Below are 19,958 nucleotides of genomic sequence, written 5' to 3' on the forward strand. Positions count from 1 at the left end.
CATGTACACATGTCTGTATTTTAAGAAAATAGCCACAGATAAAATCCTTCATGCTGGGCAAACTCATATTATGGTTAGTCAGAAATTCAATTTTCTTCATGTATTTTAATAATATGTTACAAGCCATAGAGTTTGAATCAGGCATAAGTATAGTGTGTGATGGCAATTATGTTATACTAACCTATACATAACTCAAGGGCTATAGTTACAGTAAGTTACTATAACTAAAATACTATTCCATACGATCTTATTCAATTCAGATTGACTCAGCTAAATTGGAGGTTTTCAGACTTGGTTCTACTTTAGAATCAACTGAAGAGCTTTTAAAAAATACCAGTGCCCAGGCCCTGGCCCAAACGTTCTGATTTAACTAACTTGGGGTAGCGTCTCAGCATTGCTATTTTTTCTTAATATTCCCTAGGTGATTCTACTGTGCAGAGTTGCACATACTGGGCTAAAGGATGGAGCTCTTCCACAGTTTAAGATTAGGACAGACCTTAAAGGCTATGTAATCAACACATCCTATGCTCAAATATCTGAAATTGCCGCTTATGTGACCATTCAGACAGCGCTTCTAGTGACAAGATACTACCTCGCTCCAGGCAAACCAATCTCTACTGCACAGCTTTGCTATTTAAAAAAATTCTTTTTCCCCATTGCTTCCACCTGTAGATCTTTGCTACATTCTTTGGAGATATAAAGAATAAGGTGACTCCTTCTTCCACATGTCAGTCTTTCACACTTGGAGCAGCTATTTTGTCCCTCCAGGTTTCTATTCCCCTGCCTAGGCCAAACAACCCAATTTCCTTCCACTGCCCCCGCCTCCACATGGCATGGTTTAAAGTCCCTTCACCACCTCTTCTAGGAATGTGCGATTATCTGTCCATATTACTCAAGCTGCACAACCAGAATAAAACATACTAGGAATGTTCTGACCAACAGAGACCTGAAGGGGATGAGCAGCTCCCTTATCCTAAATAATCTTTATCCAACGCAAATATACTTACTTTACTTAACACGTTTTCTAGAGGTACAAAGATGAATGAGATTCTACTACCAGGAGACCTAGAGGCATAGGCTAAAAGGAAGAGATTCGGGGGTGTTTTTTAAAAAAACAGAAGGCAAAAAGATCTGTTGGAATAAAGGAAGACAAAGGAGAATGTGGGGGGAAAGGGGTCTGGAAATGAATGGGACACCGTCCTGATTCTTGTAGTGACAGGAGGGGATGGGATTAATACACAGGTGGAGGGAGGGGCCGCGGTAGGGCGGAAGGCTATTGCTTCCCTTGTGATGGAGGGAAGGGGGCAAGAGATCCAAACATTAAGTACAGGGACAGGAGGTTGAGGAATTTACACCCCAGAGCCTCAGCTTTCTCTGTGAAATAGCACACAAGGTTATCTGCTAAGATGAAGATTGCGAAGCGTGGGTGCTACTCAACAGAGCTCAGGCTCTGAAGCCAGACGCTGGGGTTCAAATTCCAACTCCTCTGCTTCCTAGCAGCGTGACCCTGGGTCTCGGTTTTATCTTCTGTAAAATGGAGATAATGATAGTTCCCATCTCACAGGGTTACAGAGGAAAACCTAAGTTAATGCACATTAAAGCAGTGCCTGGCACACAGCAGCCACCCCATAAATGTTACTTATTGCTGCCATTCACTGTCATCATTGTCAGGCAGAGACTGGAGTACCAGTCGCAAAGAATGGGACTGAGCTAAGCGGGACACGTAAAGGAATTCCTAGCAGCACTGTAGGCACAGCAGAGGCCAGAGACCTCAGCAGGACCTTGGCAACGGTTGTTAACGTGGAGTATTGTGAACACGAAACATGACAACTTTACATTGAGGGCTCACAATGAATTCATGGTGTACTAAACTCTCCTATTCTTCTCCACTGCATTAATTTCCCATTAACTAGCTAGATGCTTCCTTAGTTGCAATCCTGCAGTTTCTGTTCTATGCCCTTCAAGCTACCTTTCTTTATTGGCTTATTCTAACTGGTATTCAGAACATTATCTAGAGCTATTTTGATCTGACTGATAGTCACAGGTTCCACTCTGACCACTCCTTCTTTCCCTTCTATCTTAATTTGGTTCCTTCGTGCCAAGCAAAACTGCTTTTCTTGCAGACGATCAAAGTCCAGTAATCAGCTTCTCAGGATTCTCTTCCAGCCACAAACACATGTCTAGTATTGGTTTCTCCCGACACAGGCCTTATGCAGTGCCTCTGAACTTCTTTAACATGCTAATTTCTTGTCATTTTTACCCTAAAATTCTCTATGTTTTTCTATGTTTCTTAAAGAAACTTTTCTGACTGCTAATCCCAGCACATGCGCTTCTCTGAACAGTTCCTAATTTTAATTCCCTCTTTCTCAGAATAACATGTTTAGGTTTTGTAATTCTCCAGCCTAGTTCACCTACCATAAGAGCATATGAATGTGACAGGCAAGCCTTTTAGTTACAGAGACTATAATCACTGGACAGTATAAAACCCAACACACTACTCTTGTATCTAGCAGGTCCATAGTTCATCCATATATTCTTTTTCAGGGGATTTTTTCCTCAACACTGAGTGTCACTAGTAAAATTAACTAGTTAAATGCTATATTCAAAATCTGTTTAAATTTTGCTTAATATTGCCTGTGAAAAGTTATAATCGCAGTTAAGAAAATATACTTAGAAAAAAGCCTTTGGAAATACTCCAGAATGTTATCACCGTTGTCTTGGTAGAATTATAGATGACATGCACCCTTATTTAAAAATAAAATTATAATTTCTAACTGAAACACTTTTCTGGGGGAAAAATGAAAAACACATATAGCAAAATAATCGAACCCCAGAGGAAGGCTCTGGGACTACTAAAACTGCCATGTGGAAAGAGGTATAAAACTTTTTAAGAAAGCAGTCTCTGGAAGATGTGTGCTTGTGTCAAGTTACAACAATTGCAAATGAGATTTTTTTTGGACAGTGTCTTTCTGAGAGGCGGAGTCTCAGAGGTGAAGGAAGTGTGTGTGGATGTGTTGGTTAGGGCAGGTAGTGGGTGTGGGGGTTTCCCTGTACTCTAGGATGTGAAAACTACTATCTATTTGCTACTCTCAACTTTGTAACAGTGTATGTTGTATTTTGCTTGTATCTCATGAGAGAGGATGAATGAGAATATCTGGTATTTTAACTCTTTACACTTTGTATTTCCTTCAGTCCAGTGACAGGCAAACAGAGCTGCAGGCTCTCTAAGCCAAGAAGGCAAGAAGCAGCCTATTTACTTGTCTTGGGCTTACATGAGATGCTAACCTGGAAAGTGAACTTTAATTTTGGAGACATTGTTTGCAGGGACCTGAAATCAACGAACTTTGGTGGATGAGGACAACTAAAACCAATGAAACTGGAGTTTGTAAAAGAAATAAAACCAGCTATGATGAACTCAATGCTTACCAGGTAAGACGATAAATGAATTACTCTTCCGCTGGAAAAAACTCATTTACTTGCCACATCGGAACTATAAAAACTCAAGCAGTTTTTGAGGTTATCAGTGTGGCTCAGGAAAGAGAGCATTGGACTGGGAGACAGGGCAGCAGCTTTTCATGTTATCCAGCACTAAGCAGCACACGACCTGCAATGCATCCCTGTCCCCTCATCTGCAGCTACGTTTAGGTGATGGAAGATCCTTTACAGCATTAGGGTTTTGTAACCTAGAGCCCTATCTAGACAAGCAAAAGCTTGGCCCTTGACAGTGCCAATTCAATAAATTATCCGTGAAAAAAAATTTTTAGCACAACTGGCCTGGTATGGAGGGGCTTGTGGAACATTCTCTTCTTTGGCCATAGGGTGGTAGTTGTTGAGAAGGAAGTGCTGGGTCACTTAGGTTCAGGTATGGGTTGCACACTGGCCAGACACAGAGAAGCGTAGAGCAGAGAGCTGTGGTTCAGTATTCTTACAGACAGTGCAAGTGGAAGACAAGTGACTTGGACTGGAGTTACGTGTCATCTTCACGAATACCACAAAAACAAGAGAAAAACAGAATACCACCTGAGTGGATCCAGAAGGCCAACACACTGCAGCCTACCTTACCTGAAAGGGAGGTAGAATGAGGTCAAAATCATGGCCAATGGCTTTGGAATCTACATCCTGAACATGGCGTTCAGCCACCTAGATTATTTACATCACTGGTAATGGATATTTTGACAACAGAGTGTGCTACTGAATGTCTCTTATATGTTTACACTGTTTAAACTGTGAAAGCTGTGAGGACAGTTCAAGGAAACAGACCATCACTTTGACACACAACTCATCTAAAACTTGGTGAATGCAACTCTAAAAGAAGTTTGAAGTACTTCACTTAGATGTAGAGATAAAATGAGGGTAGGATATTAAAAAATTGTTAACAAAATATCAAATCATACATGGGTATTTCTTTTAAAAATCTGCAGTAACAGAAATATCACTGTTACAATTGTCCATTAATCTCTGATCGGATTAATATGTTTTCCCCATTTGACAGCGGCAAGACCCTCTTTGTGCTCCTCTGTTTCCCTAGCACACCTAGCACATCGTAGGCATTCTGAGTTTGCTGAATGACTGGTTTTGATTATACTTAGTCTTTTTTTAAGTGAGTTTTATTTATACAAATAAGGGAAAATTTGAAAAGAATAATCAACGTTTCAACTCAGGAGTGCTGGTAAATTTCAGAGCCAAGATGACATGAATTAAGGAACCACCACTACCAACTGATGGTTCCCCTTATCTAGAGTCAATCTACCTAAGGAAGAAAAAAATAGCCCTTGAATGATGAACTTGAAAAATTTAAACTCTACAGATATGACAATTACCACATTATGCTTCCACCCTTTATACCAGTAGCATATCAATTTTATACAACTGGGTTTTTTTTTCTTCCTTATGAATGATGCAAAGCCAAACTTAGGTAGAGAATTCTATTAGAACTTCTAGGAAATAAAGGAGATACCCGTAATAACCTAACACTCTCAGACAATTATTTATGGGAGATTTCACAAGTGAAGTGCTTTGATTTCAAACAACCTCTTGCCACCCCAAGCTGCTTCTTATTCTAGTCTTTCTCTCCCAGTAAAGGGCATCCCTATTCATCCCAGAGCTCCAGAAAAACCCCGAACCTCATCTGTGACCCATTTCTTCCTCCCACCCCAGTACTCTCTCTGCTACCCTGACATCCAATTCATCAGCAAGTTCTGGCCCTTTCTCCCCGCCTCCATTGCTACCATTGTCGATCAAGTCATCGTCCTCTCTCTGAGGACCTCCTCCAAGGTGGCCTCCACACTTGTCTTCTTGTGTTCACACTTATGCCTTTACTGTCTACTCTCCACACAGCAGTCAGAAAGTTGTTTTGAAACTGCAAGTCAGATCCTGTCATCCCCTATTGCCTTGCTTAAAGCCTTCTCATGGCTCCCTGTGAGACTAAGAATAACATCCAAACTCCTAACTGTGGCCGATGAGGCCCTAATCACCCCCCAGATTTCAGTTCTTACTGAAACCCCTTACCCAGCCACCCTTACCTGTCACCCTTCTTTTACTCTGTTTTTGACATGCTGGCCTTCTTTCTGATCCAGGAATGGGCCAAGCTTATTCCCACCTCAGGGCCTTTGCATGTGTGGCTTCTTTTTCCTCAAACACTCTTCCCCCAGATATTTGCATGGCTGGCCCCTTTTGGCCTTTGACACCACAGTGAAAGTGTCAGCTCCTTAGAGAGGCCTTCTCTGGCCTTCCAATCTAAAGGAAGCCTCTCTACGCACACTCTAGCATATCACCCTAGGTTTCATTTTCTGCATGGAACTTAGCCACGTCTGAAATTAGCTGGTATTTATCTGCTCTTATTGATGGTCTCACCCTCACCAAAATAAAAGCTTCATACTAACAGGGATCTAATCTTCCTGTTTATTGTTGTATCCTCAGTTCTCAAAGAAATGCTCGCCACTGTCCAGGCACTCAAGTATGTGCTGAATGAATGCATGAATGAATTCAATTGAGATAATCATATATAGAGTAAAATATTAAAAATACCTTTTATGTTGGAAATATCAATATTGAGCTGTCCAAGTTTCTCGCACGTTTTCTCTATACACTCATAGACAGAATGCAGAATTTCCTTAGGGTCCTGCTCCACCCATCTTCAAACAAAAAATGTATTTGGTTAGTCCATGAGAAAGCAAGACAGATATAATTTATTTCTCTAGAGGTGTTCACTTATGAGGGTGTGGCTGCATAAATCAAAGAAAATCAGATAAGCAAAGTATATCCAATATTCTAAGGAAATGATTTAAAGAAGCACCTATTTCCTTTACATTTTTATTATTCTTCATATAGTAGTTAATCATTTGAAAGGAGGTAAGTAACACCAGGACATAAATAGCAAATATTCTACCTATTTTTAAATTATTTTTCAAATCCAACAAGCAATTGGTTCCCCAGTTCTTTATATTCTGTGGGTGTGATGAATTCTGATAAATTATCTTCATGTTTCACTAGTCATTTGTCATTTTAAGCAGACTAGATACAGATATTATTCTTTTGATGCACTGATTGATTTCCTTATTTACTTATATATTTGTATATTTATGTATTTATGAAGCAAAACAAATTCTAAAAAGTCAAATAAGTATACTAATCTTTTGTCATTTTTTTTTTCCTAAAATGTTTTGTTAGAATTCAGGGAAAAAAATTTAAATTCCTTCCAATAACTATTTCATGAGACAAGTAATTGGTCCACATTTTCAGACCCAATGCCAGTGCAATTGTGGTTAAGGTACAAGGACCTCAGAAGGGTGAATGGCTCATAATAAACGACAAGGAAGAATATCTGGGAGAAACAAATGGCATACTTTTTCTACGTGAAAGTAGAAATGACATAAGTTAAAAGAATCATACACTAGAATCTGGAAGTAGCAAGGGAATTCCAAATGCCTTTCTTCTCTGCCTTCCTCAGGCCTGCACAGCTTTCCTGAGCTTTGAGTTCTGTCTCTAAATTCTCTTTTTCCAAAACCCCAATCTCCTTCCACATATTTCTAATTTTTGTCCCTCTAAGTCTAGCTATCCTCTCTCTAAATTGCACTGGGATCAGGCCTGTGGACGGTCATTCTAATGCTGCTAACAGGTCAATAGCTTTTATTATTAAACAAAGGAATTGTCTAAAACATAGGAGAAAATTTTTAACGGAAAATTTGGTAAGACTGTTTTCCCCCCTCTCTTTCTTAAATTGAAGTAAACCTTACAATGAAATGAACAGATCCAAAGCACACAATTTGCTGAGTTTTAACAAATGTATATACCAATCTAACCAACACCCCAGTCGAGATACAGAATATTTCTGCTGCTCCAGAAAAGTTCTGTCATGCCTCTTTCAAGTCAATCACACACTCCACAGGCAACCACTTTTCAGATTTCCATCATCCTAATTAGTTTAGCCTCTTCTTGAGTTTCAGATAAAGCCATGCAGGATGTATTCTTTTGTGGCCAGCTTTTTTCACTTTCCACGATATCGAAGAGACTCAACCATGTCATTGCATGTATCAGGTCACTTGAAAAATTGTCAAAGAGTATTTCATTGTTATCGTTCTACTGCTGGGAGACATTTGAGGGGTTTCCAGTTTGGGCTCTTATGAATAAAGCTACTATAAACATTCATATAGATAAGTCTTTCTATAGGCATATGCTTTCATTTCTCTAGGATACATTCCTAAGAGTAGAATGCTGCAGATGTATGATTAATTTTACAAGAAATTGCCACACACTTTTTCAAAGTGGTTGTATCATAAATATCAAAATTTAAATAAAATACTGCGTAATATATGTATATGTACTATATAATACATATATGTAAGTAGTAATACTTACTACAGTTACTACATATGAACAAAACAATTACTACATATGAACATTATTCCCCAAAAGGATGATTTTAGTATTAGATGACAAGATATATGAACTTTTTTTTAAAAAAAAAAATATCATTATTTAAGGAAAAAACCCTCACACACAAATCAGCAAAGCACCAGTCTGGCAATGATGCAGACACAAATAAAATGACTTCAAAGTCAATGTGGAATTTCTGGTATCTAAAACTCCTTTGTTTTATTACTTTACCATACCTTCCTTTTCTGTCATTGAATTCCTAAGCCATGAATCATCCACATGTTTTTGCTGAGCTAACAAGTTACTGCTTCCATTCTTGACTAATACCTATCCCTCGTCTTCTCAGGAGGGAGTTTGGTCAAGTTTACAAAGGCATAGGGTAGGTGGGGTGAGATGGACTAATAAACATGATATATCTTTACATATTAAATTAGGAAACATACCCTTCTCTTGGAAACTCTTGTTTTATTTCCACTTGATGATGACTAAGTAGTTCAGCTGTTTTTGAATTGAAAACCTGAAAAATATATTGCAATATTAGGGTAAAAAATGCAGGTAGAGAGCAAAGATGTCTAAAAGTTATTCAGCAACTGAAGTTCTTATTCACTGACAGAGAAAAATCATTTCAGGTAAAATGCCTTACAGATGTTCTACTTTCTCTCCAGATAGAATCATGTAAGTTACAAGATAACTTCAGAAAATAATAATGTCTTTAGATAAATGAAAATCTATTAAAGATAAAGCTAAAGAGGCAATTCCTCATTCTTTAAAAAATTAAAAATGGTTCCAGATGTAGGAAATTTAATACATCAACCAATTATTAGTATGGATTTCTTTTAGAGAATAGGAAAACCAAAAGTAAAAGAGAGCTGGCCTAACACTGATAGTGATAGTGTAAGGTTCCACTCCGCATCCATCTTGGATGTGGAGACAGGAGTCATAGATGTCCAGGCAGGAAAGCATACTGTGTATATTCCTTTGAAGGGAAGTATAACAATGCATCTAGTTCTTATGAGAGGTAAGTAGAGCCATATCAGCAGGGGGAGAAGAGTACCACGGCATCAAGCTGAATGTTCTCTGTGACATGCTTGTCATGAACTGCTGACCCTTGATTATAAAACATTAAAACCAATGAATGAAAGCTACCAAAGAAGAAGTGCAGTACAAACCTCCACAACTTTAATACCACTAAAACAACACTTCTTAAAAACTCAGCAACCTTTTTTCAAATATATTATTTTTCACCTGGGTGTACCTATATTTAAGTATGAAATTACTTAGTCTTTCAGAGTAAGGATTCATATTTTAATTAAAATTAACTTTCAGGGCTTTCCCTGGTGGTGCAATGGTTAAGACTCCACGCTCCGAATGCAGGGGGCCTGGGTTCAGTAGGGAACTAGATCCCACATGCATGCCGCAGCTAAGAGTTCGCATGCCGCAACTAAGGAGCCCGCCTGCCGCAACTAAGACCTGGTGCAACCAAATAAATAAATATTTTTTAAAAATTAACTTTCAAAAATCACTATAATTGCAGCAGTAAAGTCACATCCAATTAAGAAAGCATTTCCAGGCCTAGGTTTCCTGTGGGAGAAAATTCCTTGCTGAATGCAGACTAAGAAAGAGAAAGTAAAAACAGAAAACACACTGTGGGTCAGGTTACTGCTCCCCTCCCTCCTCACCACACACATCATGTTTTTTTTGGGAGGAGGTAATAAACATAATGAAAGCCAGAAGGCAAATTCTCAAGTCCTTTGAGGGGATAAAATGTCTTATAAGTCAAAGGTTAACTTGACACATCATAAATAAAAGGCACTTGGCAGAAGCCTGTGTAATAGCCTGGTAATGCACAACTTAGTATTAGGTAAGTCTCTACAATGTCCATTCCATTTGTCCCATTTTATTTACTGAAGTAACTCTAGGGCCTAGAATAGTGCCTGGCATAGGGTCAATAATCAATAAATATTTGTTGAATATCTAAAAAACTGTGGCCTATCAGGTACTTATTAGGAGAAACATTATTAAATAAAATTGGAAATGGTTATGTGGCAGAAAAACTCTAATAGGAAACCATAGTTGTATAATTTTTCTTCATATTACTGCTGCTCCCAGAGTCTACAAGTTCCCAAAAGACTTTGGAAGAAACAAGGTGTGTCTTTTTGGTGGCTGGATTCATAAAGACCTCAACAGCAGACCTATGGGGCTATGAATGGAGTAGCATCCCTCTTCCATTACGTCCTAGTTTTAACTAGGCTAACTTCAGTACCCTCGCACTAAAAACGGACTTAAGGGTTGTGGAACAGGCATAGAAAAGGGAAGAAACTTGGTAAATTCTATCTGCCATATTAGAGCATGACATCTTCTGATCACAGAACATTTAGATGTAACAGGATAGAGCCTGGACCTCCCTATTTCTTTACTGAATCTGAGGAGAAAATGGACATCACCTCTAGGTGTTTAGGATTTGACCCTGTGCACCATTCCGAAGTTTGTGGGACACTTTTTAGAATTAATATTTTAGAATCTACAACTTTCTTTGTGCAGCACCATTCAATACAAATATAATGCAAATCACAAATGCAAGCCACATAATTTTATAATTTTAATTTTAAACTTTCTCACAAAAAAAACAGTAAAAAGAAACAGGTGAAATTAATTTTAGTAACATTTTATTTAAACCAATAGAGCTAAAATTATTTCAACAGGTGATCAATATAAAATTAATTAGCTCTTTCACTTTTTTAGTACTAAGTCTTTGAGATCTGGTATAGATTTTATACTTATGGTCCACCTCAATTCAGACTAACTGCATTTAAAGTGATCAATAGCCACCTGTGGCTAGTGGCTGTCAAATTGGACAGGGAAGTTGTAGAGTACCCCTTTTCTCATATATTTCGGTTCATGTGAGGAACTGTAATGAAGCCTCCTGATTACCCATTTGTCTGTAGATGGACAAGTATACAAAGTAGGCTAATAATGTTTCCATAAGACTCTGTGGCTGGAGAGTAGCTAATTCCATATGAGAACACATTGCCCAGTAGTGAGAATGCTAGTCTGTTCTTTTCAAGTAGATTTCAAAAGCCATTGTCTATAAAAGATGGCAGTGTTATACAGTTTGCTTTATAAAAGGTCTAGAACAGTCATTTGTTTACAAATCATTAGACGGTGAGGGAGAAACACCCCAGAATTACAGATGCTCCTCATCTTTTTCTCCCCTTTCAAGTTTGAAATTCACCGAATTTAAAAATCAGTTAAAACTTCAGACAATTCTGCACTATGGTGCAGAACAGAAAACCCTCTTTAAGAAAATTAATTTAAAGAAATATTTTAAGACACGAGAGTTTATGGGATCTAGAAGAGATCCTTGAGCTCCTCTAGGCCAGTGTTTGCAAAGTGTGCTCCCCGCATCTCTAGGACCCTTCAGAAGCTGGGAGGGAAGGACAGGGAGTTTGGGCTGAGCCTCTTGACTATGCCCTACCTTAGATTTCACATTTCAGTGACTTCAGCTTCCAGATTTAAACTCTTTCAGAAGAGAACTTAACAATGGAGTTCCAAGGCAAACAACGAAAGGACAACACAAACTGAAACCCGTGGCCCTAACGGAATGCTCTCTTATTTACAAAGTGAGCTCCAAGAGATTGTATAATACTGACAAAACAGGGCTAAACTCAAGGTTTTCTAAATACCAATGCAGAGCTTTTCCAGTACAAAATCATACCAATACTAATTAGGAGTTTTTCTTTGCCGTTAAGTGGCAGCGAATACAAAGAAGTTTTCTAACACAGGACTGCCTATGCTATGAAGAGGAGGAAGGACATCCAACCCAGACTTGTGGGGCTCAGAGAAGGGCTCTCAGAAGCGGTCACTTCCAGGCTAAGACTTCAGGTTGAATAGAAGGGAGTTCCAGTGGGACTGGGAATGGTTGGGAAGCTAGGCTGAGGCAGGGAGAGCGGCTGCAGATGTGTTTACAGTGACAGAGGTAAGACACCTGGAGGGCTCCACTCGGGGGCCAGCAGCAGTGGGGACTGAATGAAGTGCATTGCTGAGAGAGATTCAATTTAGGAGGTATAAGCAATTAGATGCATCAAGGGCTTGGATGGGGAGGAGTGACAAAAAAGGAGGAATACTCAAGGATGACAGGTCATAGGTTACAAGTTAGAGTAGGCAGTGTTTACATGACAAGACAAGACAAAGGTAGGGTAAGGAGCAGTAGTTACAATACAGGAAGGGGTAAGGGGATTGCAAATTTCATTTTAGATAACGTGTGTTTGAGGTGTAACTCAGCATGGAAGTGGAGAAACCCAGCAATCAGTTGCTTATGTCTCAGGTCATAAGCTTAAAGGAAGAGATCCATTAAGGGTACAAACTTGGAACTAGTAGATAAATAAGTCCTGGAGAGCTAATGCACAGCATAGTGATTATAGTCAATGGTATGGTATCGTAAACTTCAAAGTTGCTAAGAGACTAGATCTTAATTGTTTCCACCACAAAAAATAAATGATAATTATGTGACATGGTAGAGCTATATGGATAATGCTATGGTGGTAATCATACTGTCATTATACAAATGTTATCAAACAACACGGTACACAGCTTAAACTTACACCATGTTATATGTCAACTATGTGTCAATTTAAAAAAAAAAAGAGATCCAGCCTTATAATTTCCTGTGGGCCAGAAAGGCAGTTGAGAACTTTATGCTCGGTGTAACATGGAGGCAAAGAGCACAGGTCAAGCCCAGCCCTGACCACGTCAGCTGTTTAACTTTTCTAAGCCTGGACTTTTCCATCTATAAAAGGAGTAAACAAAATAATGTATGAAAAGTAGTTCGTACAGGGCAGGTACATAGCAGGTATCCAAAAGATGTTACCACTACTGTTGCTGTTGCAACTGCTACTATTTTTATTACTGTTCCTATTATTACTACTACCACCAGCACACTGGATAGGTGATGAGTTAGGATTCAAAAAATCATCAGTTCTGGGGACTTCCTAGGTGGTGCAGTGGTTAAGAATCCACCTGTCAATGCAGGGGATTCGGGTTCGAGCCCTGGTCCAGGAAGATCCCACATGCCGAGGAGCAACTAAGCCCATGAGCCACAACTATTGAGCCCGTGTGCTGCAACTACTGAAGCCCACACGCCTAGAGCCCATGCTCCGCAACCAGAGAAGCCACCTTGAGCCCGTGCATCACAATGAAGAGTGGCCCCCTCTCGTCGCAACTAGAGAAAGCCCGTGAGCAGCATTGAAGACCCAACGCAGCTAATAAATAAGTAAATAAATTTAAAAATAAAATAAAATAAAACCCATAGACCACTTAAAAAAAAAATCACCAGTTCTGTATTCATCTCTAAGCCCAAATCATGTCTCAGTTCCAGATTTTGTTTTTGGTGGGGGAGGGCAATTAAAAAGTGAAGAAACAAGTTCACACAGGAAAAGAATTCAGCACAGTGCAGGCGCATAGCATAAACCCAAAGACGTTACCACTACCACTGATGCTACTACTACTGCCACTTGCTAGTACTATTACTACTTCCATTATAAGCAGGAGAATTAGAAGTCGTTAGCGGTATATTCACCATTGTGCCTAAATCATGATCAATTCCAGATTTGGAAGAGCGGGACAGTTAAAAAGCTGAAGAAACAGGGAAAATTATTTCTATAAAAATTGTTTAAAAAGGACTTTCTGAAACAATGCGTGCCTTCTGTCTCAGCAGAAGGCGAGTAGTGGAGAGACGAAATGCAGTCCTTCCTAAGTAATTCTTTCAGGCTTGCCTCATTCCCCCTATGACTACCTCAGCCATCCCATCACAAACATGCATTCACTTCCCTCTCCATGTGGTTTTCCCACTAGCCTACTCATGCCACACTCAACTTTACTGTGTGATAAGTAAGACATTTTTCAGGAATATAAACTCTGTCTCTAAAACACTATGTAAATTTGCAGAACCTAAAATAAAAACACTAGCTACAAACATGTCACACTGCAAACTTGACTGCAAAAGGCGTAATGGCATTTTCCAACAAGCCACAGAGGTAAAGAAAACAAAGCAAACGGCATTATATTTTTCTTAAAAAAGGCAATTACATTAAATAGCATATACATACATTGAATATAGCTATAGTTGCCGAATTCAACTTTTCCCAAGACCTCGCAAGCTTTCCCTTTCTAGTCTTTCAGTCCAAGAGTTCTAGTCAACACATCAAGCCCTGGAGGCTTCTCTCTGCTGATGTCTATTCATGTAACCAGCATCTACCAGATGCCAGATGCTGTGCTAGGCTTTGGAGAGGGGGAAAAAAAGACACCATTCTGCCCCTCAAGGAACTCAGAACCGAAGGCTCTAAACATTTATGCTTGTGAGACAAGAGGACGAGAGGGTGGCAGCTCTCTGATAACACATTCTTGCCATTTCTGTAATGTGATGGGCAAGAAAACAAACCAACTTAGTGGGGGGAGGGGACACAAAAGAATCACAATTACATCTATTATAAGGGGGACCTCGGGACTTCCCTGGTGACACAGTGGTTAAGAATCCACCTGCCAATGCAGGAGACACGGGTTTGAGCCCTGGACCGGGGAGATACCACATGCTGTGGAGCAACTAAGACCGTGTACCACAACTGCTGAGCCCTCGTGTCGCAACTACTGAGCCCTCGTGGCACAACTACTGAAGCCCATGTGCCTAGAACGTGTATTCTGCAACAAGAGAAGCCACCACAATATATTTTACACTACCAAATGTAAAATAGATAGCTAGTGGGAAGCTGCTGCATAACACAAGATCAACTCGATGATGGGTGATGACCTAGAGGACTGGGATAGGGAGGGTGGGAGGGAGGCTGAAGGGGGAGGGGATATGGGGATATATGTACAAATACAGCTGATTCACTTTGTTGCAAAGCAAAAACTGGCACAACAGTGTAAAGCAATTATACTCCAATAAAGAGCTTAAAAAAAAGAAGTAGCCTCACTTGCCACAACTAGAGAAAGCCTGTGCACAGCAATGAAGACCCAAAGCAGCCAATAAATAAATAAATGAATGAATGAATAAGTTTATTTAAAAAAATAAAATAAAATGATAAAGATTAAAAAAAAAAAAAAAGAGGGGCCTCATCCCAGCTATGAGCCAAATTAGTTTTACCAAATTTTCTGTTCATTAGTTCCTAGCCCTTAATGGGTGCTTAATATTTATGTGTTGGATACATAAATGAAAGAAAGCGGAAATCCACCCCTTAACCTTGAGTTCTTTAAGTATTATGAGACAAACGGGGCCAAGGCAATGTTTCCTGCCAAAATAAGCATGAAGCTACAATTCAAGTCATTCTTCATAGATGTTAGCTATTGGAACAAAATGGTTTCGCCACCATTATCCACAGTGACTACACCTAAGCCCTGCCCAGGCTCTGCTTAAATTGAGTCACAAGATGATCAAAACCAGCAGTACTTATTCAAAGGCAACATTTTTTTTTTCCATACTGCGAAACCAGTGTGTAAGTATGTTTTTCTTGGTGAAGATTCACCTGTGACCATTATCAGAACTGGTAAGTGGCCTTCCCTAGCCTCCCACCTTCCCTTCACAGTACAGTCAGCCCTCCATTTCCACAGTTCCGTTTCTGCAGGTTCAACCAACCGCAGATCAAAAATATATTTTTTTAAATTCCAGAAAGTTCTGAAAAGCAAAACCTAAATTTGCCCTGGGCCTGGCAACTATTTACGTAGCATCTACATTGTATTTACAACTACTTACATAGTATTTAGATTCTGTTAGGTTTAAGTAATCTAGAGATGATTTAAAGTATATGGGAGGATGTGCATAGGTTATATGCAAATAATGCACCATTTTATTAGATAAGGGACGAAAGCATCCTAGGATTTTAGTATCCATGAGGGTCCTGGAACCAGTCCCCTAGATACTGAGGTTTGACCGTACCCAGGTGGCTGGCAAGCCTAAGGCAGGAGGTGTTAGGATAGGCTTCTGACTGAGACAGATCTGGACTTGAATCCCAGTTCCACCAGTTACTGTGAAACCTTGGGCACACTCCTCAGCATGGTCTAATCATCTGGGTAAAGGAGCTTAATAATACTACCCACATCACAGTTGTTATAAGGATTAAATGAGATAAATTGGAAAAGTCCTCAATGCAGTACCTGAGACATTTCACGTCACAACACATTCCAAGCCTTTGTTTTTTTTTTAAACAGTCAACTTAATGGGGAAAACAAAGTTACCAAATTAAAGAAGGAAGTTGACTGTTTAAGCTGCAGCTTTTGTCTTATGAAGAAATGGCCCCTCCTTTAAACCTGTTACACTAACTCTCTTTCCAAGAAGAGAATCTGGGTAAACACGTGCCAAGTCGGGTTCACTTTCCTATCAGACAAGTTGGAAATTTTCCTTTGGTACAAAACGTATATGTAGGGGCCCAAGATTAAGTCTTCCACAACTAGAGGAAAAAATGAACATGTTCTAAAATTGCAGGTCTACTACTTAAAGAGAAGAAATTAAGTAATCAAACATATACAAGTCAGAGAGTTTTAGGATTTTTTGACAAGATAAAAAGAGAACCAGAATTAAAATTCAGTTGACCTATAAAAATCTATTCAACAAATATGTATAAAGTGCTCCCCGTAGACAAAACAGGTGTTCATTTGTCATGTTGACCAACACATTTTAAGGAATGCAAAGATGAACAAGTCTTAAAAAGAAGGTTCCTGCTTTCAAGTACAGCAGATATATAATGACACAAAGTAGGTCATAAAAGCTATTAACAGAGATTAAAAAAATGCCAGAGGAAGGGGGAGAAACTCTGACTAAGGGTTTGAGGAAGACTTCTATCAAGAGATGGCAGTTGAGCCACTATTTGGAGGTAGAGTAGAAATTCAAGAAGCAGATATGGGAAAACAGGGAGGAGGTATTTCTTTTGGATGAAAGAACAGGAATAAAGAAATCTTGTGTTCTTTGTGGGAGAAAGCCAATATAGCTGGCATAGAAAAAGCGAAGAGAAAGCTTAGTGAGGTTATTGGTCTTGTGAATGTTGAATGAGATATGATGATTTAATGAATAATGGTCATTAAATTATTTTAATACCTTTCACTTTATAAGCTTCTTATGACAGCTCTTATCTGCTGTATTCCTTCCTGAGAAGGTAAGCAATTATTTTTGAGTCATAATTACAATGTGGAACAATATGACTGGAACAACTCCTGGGAATCACCTTGTGACTGAAGCACTAATTCAGCAAATCTATTATGTGTATTTTGCAGGGACTGGTTTAGCAATCTCTTTCCTTATAACTAAGGGTAAAAAAAAACCCTTTCTAAACCATTCCCAAGTTTTTCTCTGCTTCACACAGGATCCCTTCACACAGGTAGTCTTTTATCTACCTCTGAAGCTTTCTCGCATAGTTGTTTCTCAGGGAGCAGGAAACTTTATTGATCAGCTTTTAAACATTATTCTATAAGCAGGATGGGAACCTTCTGAATGTATACCTTAGCTTACTCACTGAGATCGAGGCACAGTAAACAGCACGCAATTTTTTAAAGGCTCATGTTGTTCATGTTATACACTAAACAACTGATTGTGATAATACAAAGTTGATTCATTCCTTCCCCATCGATGCAGAAAGATGCCTCTTGGGCAACAGAATCTGAGGGACCAGGAACAACTCCTACAGTAGATAAAGAAGATTGCTGGGCGACAAGGACAGCAACAGTGAAGAGTTGAAAGGAAGATAAGCACAGTCAGGCTGGCAACTAAAAAGGCAGCCTACAGAGTTATGAAATATTTTACCCACTTTCATAGAGAGCAAAGGCTGTACAAACTTGAGAACAACTGCCATGTTTGGTTTGGCCCATACAGTCCATTATGAACTAGTTGCCAACATTTAAGAACGGAAAGATTTCACTTAAAACTCTAGACTACCAGTTTTTCTTAAAGGATTTGAAGATCCGACGACACGGGGCTAGTGTTCCTGTCTGGCACCTACAGGCTTCCCCCTAGCCTGAGTCTGCTCTCCAGTCTTGCCTCCTTCCTCTACCTGCCTGGCCCCTGCAGGCATTTGTGTGGGCAATTCTTGAATATGGCTTCAAACTCAACCCAGTTAGTCAGTACACATGTCTTAATGGTCTTTCTTAATTTGGGAAGATGGTAGCGATGACTGCGTATTTTATTAATCAAATCCAGTTAGGCAAACTTTCTTACTTACGATTCAGGATTGCTTTATAAACATTTATATGAAAATAAGACAAAGCAAAACCTGCCCTGGGTGATCAGAAGATAAACAATGTAAGAGATGGGAGAATTGCGTCTTGATAGCTCAAATCAGGGTGAGTCATTAAATAAGAACAAAGCTAAAAATGGACTGAAAGCTTCTGACTTTAGACAAGAGAGACAAGTATCAAAATGAAGGTACAAATGCAGGTTTTAGTCAAGTGGACAACTAAACAGAGCTCTGAAAAAAATATATATACTGTATATACAATGTACACATACAGTATACATACACATACATACTAAATAATGCATGAACACATGATTTGAGACAAAGAAGTGAAGAGGGAGCTGAGTAGTCATTAAATATTTACATCAACTTGCCAGGTTAGCAAATGTCCATTGAAAGCATGGGCTCTTAACTAACAACAGTTTATTTAAATTACTTTTAAATTATCTTACTGAACTCAGTGCTAGATCACTTTATTGTCAGGCGGATTCTTAACCACTGCGCCACCTGGGAAGCCCCTGCTAGATCACTTTAAGAGCACGTTTCCTAATTGCACAAAATGAATTAATCAGCAGTCACTTAAATAGCACTCCATTATGGCAAAACTCTGCTGTCACACATGCTAAGTAAAAGAGAAACAGAATTTCCCTATCACTTCATGCTGTGAAGCACAGAGAGGACAGTCATCTTTGTAATGGGCAAAGTATCAGAAGTGAAGTTTACGAATCTTCAAAATTGACGATTCTGGTAAAAGCAGTGTAGTGTGACTTTTTCCTCATGTGCTCTGACACTCGCCTCCCCTCCCCCCGCCCCCCAGCATTCTACCTTCTGCAGTGTCTGTGGGAGAGGATGACAAGGCATCATCACACTAATACTATATCCGTCCCACTGCTCCAAAGGACGCTGTGTTAGGCTACCACAGCCGTGACACAGCTTCCCCCCATTCAAGGACGTCCTGCGCCCGGCGGGCCAAATGCTTCTGGCGAAGACTGCAGTAGCGGTCAATGTGGCCACCTGTCCCTGGCTGCAGGCGGGCCGCTCTGCATGGATGCTCGACAAGACCTTGCTCCCTTCGGGGTAGGAGTCCCCCCTTTAGTAGGCGGCCTGGCTCCACCTTCAAGGCCAGGGCTGCTCAGCTCAGCCGCGGGGGTCGCGAGAGGCCGCGTTCTCCCAGGCCCGGGCGGGGCAGCTCCAGCGTGGCAAGTCCCGCTCCGGGGCCCTTGGCCTCCTTCTCTTGCCTGGCAGCCGGGGCCCCGAGCCGTGGGAAAAACGGGATGCAGACGCGACACCCAGCCCCGGCGTTCCAAAGCTCCCGCCCCGGTTCAGCGCCTCCTCAAGTGGCACCCCGGGCTCACCAAAAAGCGCGTCGAGCTGGTGCCCTGGTCCACTGCTCCCACCAACGGCCCCAAAACTGCTTTCTTCGCGGCTGCCATGAAACCAGCTTGGGGTCGGCGGGCGGTCGCGGCCCGTTTCCCGGGTGATGGCAACAGGCGGGGAAGGGGCGGGCGGCGAGTTGGAAGGGATGGACGGCTGGCGGCAGTAGACGGCTGGGACCGCGCTCCGGGCGGCCCCTTTACCGGCGCGGGGCCTTTTCACCCCGCCCCTCCGGCTCAGGCCCCGCCCCAACCCGCGTTCCCCCGAACTCCGGGGGCGGGGCGGGGCGGGGCGGGGGGGGGGGGGCGCTGTCTGCCCGGCAGGCCAATTACCTAACGCGGAAAGAGAAGGAACGTTCAGACAATCTGAGGTAGCGAGACGTCACAGGGGCGGGGCCTGGGCGCGGCGGAGGCGGTGGCCGGCGCGGCAGGTCACGTGGGCCCGGCGACCCGGCGGCCGAGCCGGCCTGCTGCAGGGCCGGGGGCGGAGGCCGGT

General features: G+C 40.9%; 1 protein-coding gene across 9 annotated transcripts in view; it reads right to left on the reverse strand.

Annotated features, from left to right (window-relative positions):
- The window catches only part of GK (glycerol kinase), a 66,289-nt gene extending 46,563 nt beyond the window's left edge, over nucleotides 1-19,726 (reverse strand). For 3 of the 9 annotated variants that reach the window (XM_057717711.1, XM_057717709.1, XM_057717712.1), the window contains exons 1-3: nucleotides 19,445-19,722; nucleotides 8,319-8,392; nucleotides 6,028-6,134 (exon numbers count right to left, since the gene is read on the reverse strand). In XM_057717711.1, the coding sequence (XP_057573694.1) occupies nucleotides 6,028-6,134; nucleotides 8,319-8,392; nucleotides 19,445-19,522 (259 nt within the window). In that variant the 5' untranslated portion in view covers nucleotides 19,523-19,722. Of the gene's footprint in view, nucleotides 1-6,027; nucleotides 6,135-8,318; nucleotides 8,393-19,444 lie in introns of all 9 variants that reach the window. The other 6 variants (XM_057717713.1, XM_057717707.1, XM_057717708.1 and 3 more) reach the window with 5 other exon arrangements.
- Nucleotides 19,727-19,958: the final 232 nt, after the last annotated feature.

The sequence above is a fragment of the Hippopotamus amphibius genome, chromosome X, assembly GCF_030028045.1.
Source record: "Hippopotamus amphibius kiboko isolate mHipAmp2 chromosome X, mHipAmp2.hap2, whole genome shotgun sequence".
NCBI lineage: Eukaryota > Metazoa > Chordata > Mammalia > Artiodactyla > Hippopotamidae > Hippopotamus > Hippopotamus amphibius.